Source organism: Hipposideros armiger, unplaced genomic scaffold (assembly GCF_001890085.2).
Source record: "Hipposideros armiger isolate ML-2016 unplaced genomic scaffold, ASM189008v1 scaffold_242, whole genome shotgun sequence".
NCBI classification, from domain to species: Eukaryota; Metazoa; Chordata; class Mammalia; order Chiroptera; family Hipposideridae; genus Hipposideros; species Hipposideros armiger.
The window spans coordinates 832,823-838,770 of record NW_017731592.1 but is presented as its reverse complement, the minus strand read 5'-3'; the positions used below and the strand labels follow the sequence as shown (position 1 = coordinate 838,770).

At 54.1% G+C, this 5,948-nt stretch overlaps 1 protein-coding gene across 1 annotated transcript in view; it reads right to left on the bottom strand.

Moving 5' to 3' along the window:
* The window catches only part of CDHR2 (cadherin related family member 2), a 53,022-nt gene that overhangs the window by 16,573 nt on the left and 30,501 nt on the right, over positions 1-5,948 (bottom strand). The window contains exons 7-11 of the mRNA XM_019655551.1: positions 5,886-5,945; positions 4,769-4,924; positions 4,524-4,685; positions 4,193-4,254; positions 3,708-3,951 (exon numbers count right to left, since the gene is read on the bottom strand). Of these exons, the coding sequence (XP_019511096.1) occupies positions 3,708-3,951; positions 4,193-4,254; positions 4,524-4,685; positions 4,769-4,924; positions 5,886-5,945 (684 nt within the window). The remainder of the gene's footprint in view (positions 1-3,707; positions 3,952-4,192; positions 4,255-4,523; positions 4,686-4,768; positions 4,925-5,885; positions 5,946-5,948) is intronic.

Genomic DNA, 5,948 nt, shown 5'->3' with positions numbered 1-5,948 from the left:
CGCCCCCATCCCTGGCACACCTGGGGAGCGTCCTCAGCCACAGAGGCCGAGTATAACTCTCTGACAAACTGAGGGTCCAGGTCTGGCTGGTCAACCACAGAGATGGACAGGAAGACAGGTGAGGAGCACTGGGTGATGAAGCTGTTGTTGTACCAGCCGCCTGAGTCCTGGGGGAGACGGGCCTCAGTGAGACCGGGCAGCAGCCCTCACCCCGCCCCCGCCTGTACCCGTGCCTGCACCTCCACTCACACAGGCCTTCAGCTCCAGCTGGTAGAAGGCACTCTTATTGTTGTAGCTGAGGTTGCCATTGAGAATGATGGAGCCGTTGGGCAGGATCCTGAAGAGGTCCTTGCTGTCCCCGGTGCTAGGGATGACCTGAGGCAGAGCAGTCAGGCCGGGCTCCCCCACAGCCCGGCCCCAACACCTGCTTTGAGAGCTGGGGTTGAATCCTGGCCCTGCCACTGACCAGCCTTGCGACCCTCGTCAGGTCACTTAACCTCTCTGAGCCTCCATTTCTGAGCCTCAGTTTCCACTACCAGGTGATGTGACACAGATTTGGTAAAGGCCCAGACTGCCCCGGGCAAGAGGGTGGGAAGAAGGGTCCTGTTTGAAGCAGGTACCCTCCCTAGACTGCTGGGACAAATGAGGTCCTAGGGGGCCAGCAGAAGGCTTGGGGACACAGCCACCTTCCTCACCCAGCGCTCAAGGTCCATGCAGGGACGTGCTGCCCCCTGGTGGCCCTGAGGGGAAGTGGGCTCACCTCCTCTATGAAGTATTTCACCACACCTGCAGACCCTGTGTCTTTGTCCTTGGCCAGCACGGAGAACACCTGAGAGCCCACCGGCAGGGTCTGTAACAAGGGACTTGTCACCTATGCGCTCCAATCCATCTTCATCATGCCCGAGCGCATCACGCTCTTGCCCTTCATTGTGCCCAACTGTTCATCAGGGATAATGTCAGAAACTTCCAGGGCCTGAAACCCAGCATTCCACATATGTCCCCTTCGCCTTCCCACCTGGGCTAAGCCTCTGGAGGCAGCTGGCGGGGGGCAGGGAACAGAATCCATCCTCAGCACCCTTCCTCTCCCCACACATCCTCCCCACCACTTGAGCTGGCTTCTCATTTGCGGAGTGATCATTCCAGAACCCAGGATGTGTCACTCTCCTGTTCAGACATCCCTGTGGACTTTCTATAGCATACAGCAGTAGGTTCCAGGCAGCATCCTACAGAGCTGGAAGGTTCTTTTGGGAGCCTTTGCCTTCTGGGACCGGGCCCTGCAATTTCTGTCCACACCTTCACTATTTCCACATGGTGGCCAAAGAGATCTTTGAAAATCATGAATCAGACCACAGTCGCTGTGGTGCTAAAAACCCTCCAATGGTTCCCCATTCCACCCAGAATACAGTCCATGCTGTCTCCATAGCCCTCCGCAGTCGAGCCACTGCCCACCTCTCTGACCTCGCCTCCTCCTTGCCCTTCACCGTCCATCCACACTGGCTTCCTGGCTGTGCCCAGAACACTCCACAGTCTCCCCACCTCAGAGCCTTTGCATCTGCTGTTCCCCTGACTGGACCATCCTTTTCTTGGAGCATCGTGTAGCCAGCTTCTTCCTGCCATATAGGTCTCTGCTCAGGTGGCACTTTCTCAGAGAAGCTTTTCCTGACCGCTCACCTTAAAGCAGCCCTTCCCCAGTCACCCTCTCTCACCTGGCCNGAGCCTGTGAAGATAAGCAGCGTGGGGCATCAGCCATCAGGTGCCCCCCAGCCTCCTGGCCACCCCCCTGCAGACTGGCCTCCCCTTCCAGCACTGGCCCACGAGGGCAGTAACTGGTCCTGAAGCCAGTGGGATGCTGGCCCATCTCCCAGCCTCAGCCTCCCAACTAAGAGGGTCTCCCAAGCAGGAGCTTCTGAGCTCTTAAGCACTGAGGTCGTTCATTCATCCCACGTGTTTACTGCATACCTACCACATGCCCGGCCCTGTTCTAGGCACTGGGAATAGAGCCAGGATCAAGACACTTCCCTTATGGAGCTGATATTCTAGTGGGGAGGAGGGCGTGGGGGCAGTATATTATAGAGATTCAAAATTTAAACAAATAAACATAAAAGAAGTGTGAAGTCTAACAAGATTCTGATTTTTCCATGATGACTAGTGCTGTATTTTCAAAATATACTGATTTCTTTACCGTGTGTGTGTGTGTATGTGTGTGTGTGTGTGTGTGTGTGTGTGTGTGTGTTCCACACACTTGGTTTGCCTTTGGGGTGATCCTGCACCGAGAGTACAATAGGACCTTTGCCCATGCTGTCCCCTCACCCTGCATACCCTTCACACCTTCTCTGCCTGACTCCAGGCCAGGTTGGTGCCTCCCCCAGGCCTCTATGACCCCTGTGCTACCTTCATCACAGCACAAGTGACACCCTTGAGTGACTGTCTGGTGTTCTCCCCTAACAGAGTCACCTGGGGGCAGGATTATGGTGGATTCATCTCAGAAAACCTGGGGCCCAGCAAAGGGCCGGGGGTATACTAGGTGCTCAGCAATGTGGCTTTGAATCCAGAGCTGAGCTACTCTGACTTGAACCAGTTCTTTCCCCTTCCTTCCTGCCCACACCCTCACCTTCAGCTCTTTCATTTCCGTTCTGTTGGAATCTTGTTTATTAAATGTCTCCTGTGTAGGCAGCCAGAGATGGTTTTTCCAGAAGCCTGACCCTATCTGTTCATCCCTCAGCATCCTAAACTCAGGCCAGCTACTTCACCAAGTGCTTCTCGGGGCTCATGCTGGACACTGCAGTTACAGCAGCAGATCTGACATGCTCCTGCCCAAGGAGCTCACAGACCAGGCTGAGAAGCATCGAGGAGCAAGGAAAAGACCCAGGTCTCAGGGCAGGGAAGTCTGACCTCCAGCCCGGTGCTGCAATCACAGAAAAGTCACTTAACATCTTTGAGCCTCAGTTTTCTCCTGTGAAGTGGGGACCATTAAAGCAGATCATCTGCTTCACAAGTTGGTCGGATCAGGGATGGGAATGTGCTCTGAAAACCACACAGCTCCAGAAAGATGGGAGGGCTCCGTGGTCCCCCATATGTTATTCTAATGACCTGATTTCCCGCTTCTTACAAGACCCCCTCTCGATGACTCAGGGGAGAAGTTTCTCTCCAATGTTTCTCTGGAACCAGTAGTGGGTTTTTATCTCATAGACTCCGTGAACCTAACTGTTGATCTCTTTTTTTTTTTTTTTTTTTTGCTTTGGCCGTTAGGAAGCTCAAAACTGAATTTTCAGCCTGCTCCTAGCAATTGTGTGACTCTGGGTTCTAGATCTACCTTTGTGTCCTTTACAAATGCCATCCTGATTTTCCCTCTTTCTTTATTTCTTTTATATTCTTGCCTTACTTTTTACTCGAAGCCACCTCAAATCCTTTTTGGAATGAGGCAGAGGCCTGAATTTAAAAGAGCAATATGTTTTTGAGGGCTCACTCTATGCTAGGCTTTGTGCTGAGCACTTTACATCCAGTATCTCATTACTCCCCAGCAACCTTGGGAATAAATGGTATGATTTCCCTCTTTTTCCAAAGTGGAAACAGGGGCCCAGAGGGACTGAATAACTTTCTCAGGGCCACACAGCAGAGCCCCGATTCCAGCCCAGGGCCAGCACGACCACAGAGCCAGGTTTGGTGCCCTGCCCCATCCTACCCACCAGGTCTAGGCTGGCTCGCACCTGAATGGTCACGGAGACGTTGTCCTTCTCCTCCTGGACAAAGATGTTGTAGGAGCCGCTGACCACCGGCACGTTGTCGTTGATGTCCAGCAGGTAGACATGCAGCACGGTGGAGGACGACAGGCCCCCGCCGTCTGTGGCCTGCAGTGTGAGGTAGTACACGGCCTGCTTCTCCCGGTCCAGAAGCTCGCTGTTTCCCACAGTCACGGTTCCTGAGTCTGGGTCCACCTCAAAGATGTCTGCCCTGTGCAGATTGAGCAAGCGAAAAGACAGGATGCCACTTAAATGTGAATTTCAACTAAACAACGAAATTTAGTGGACCATGGACTGTTTGCAACCTACTTATACAGAAAAAAAAAACTATTCATCGTTTATCTGAAATTGCAATGTAACTGGATGCCCTGTATTTTATCTGGCTAGCCTAGCCCCACCGCCCGCCTGCTGCCCACCCGCCTGCCTGCCCCCTGCCCACACTGAGCACTTACCCGTTCCCCGGAAGCAGGCTGTAGGTGATGCGGCCCCCCTCACCTGTGTCTGGGTCAAAAGCCTGTGAGGCAGAGAGACAGATAATGGCACGCTCTTTGGAAGTGATGGCACTCGATGTCAACTACATAGTGGCCCTGCTTCCTGACACAAAAGGAGAACCCCCTGACACAGATTCACACATAGGCACCCCACACACACTCACACATGCATGCACACTTGCTGGGACCCGAAGCCATTAGATGATACGGAGACTCGCGCAGGGCCAGAGTCCCCGGTCTGCCCTTCTCCGTGCACCTCCAGCCCGGCCCGGCCCTGGTCCTCATCACTCACATGGGTGCTGTTGGTGACCACAGTGCCACTTTCGCTGTGCTCAAAGACACTGAAGTTGTACAGGTTATAAGGGAATGTGGGTCTGTGGTCATTAATGTCTCTAAGGTGGATGGTCACCGAGGCAACAGAGAAGTTTCTGCTGACTGAGTCAATAGCCATGACCTGAGAACAGGGAAGGAGACAGCAGCATTGGGACCAGAGCGCCCTGTGGCCTGGGATCCCTGGTGCCCCAGAGTGCCCCTCACCTGTACCAACATCACAGTCTTGTTCTCATAGTCCACCAGCGACGGGACCTTCACCAGCACCTGTACCTCGGCTGAGCCTGCCGCTCGCTCAGGGGAGACGCTGAAGGCTTCGGCATCTGGGCCCTCCAGGTACAGCAGGAAGGTGCCGTTGCTGCCCTGTAGAGTGGACTGTATAGTAGGGACCCCACCTCCCTCAACATACCCACCACGCCTTCCCCCAATCCCTGGCCATGGGCGCCTGTCTTAGGTAACCCTGCCTACTGGGGTCCCATGAGAGGGGAGCTCTCAGAAGACTGAGGCATGAGGGAGGCTGGGCTGGTCACTAGTCCCTACAAAAGTGGGCTCATCAGGAGACTTCCCTAGGCTCTGTGGGCCCCAAGCCTGGGTTGCAGAGATGGAGCCCGGACACACACACCTCCCTCTCATAAAGCATTGCAATGAGCCTTCCTTACCAGTCACATCTCATCACCCTCCATCACCCATATTAACACCAATATCCAGCATCACCTCATTACTGACACCCCTCCACTCCACTCAACACCAACCACCAACTCAACACACCCACTCACCTACCACCACCCTCCACTCCACATTTCGTACCAACTCAAACACCATCCATAGCTATTCATCATTCAGTACCACCCACGTCACCCACTGCTCAATATCGCCCTCCACTTAAGAATACCCTCCAACTTACCAGTCCTCCAGACCATTTTGTGCTCAGCACTGCTCACATCCCCAATATCCAGTACTACCCTAACACCCCTCAGTTTCACCAACACCATCACCACTCTCTCAACACCACCGAGAACTACGAGTAGATTCCCTCAACATTACCCAGCATCCAGTACCAACCTCCACTCAACTGTTTTTCTGTTCACCACCGCCTAGCACCGTCCTGAGCACAAGACTGCCCACCAGCACAACATCCTCACGATTTCCAAATATCACCCAACAACTCTAATTTTCAGCACACTCATGATCGGCAGCATGTCACTCACCACTCCCCCCACCACACACCGTGGTACCTCGATCTATGGGTGACTCTGCACCTCCCTCCCCTCAGCCATCTCCCACCATCCCACCTGCCCACACCACCCCTCATCTGGGTGCCTGCCTTGTCTGGGTCATACACCACCATGGTGAGGTCATCGATGGGGATGCGGGTAGAGGCGTGCTC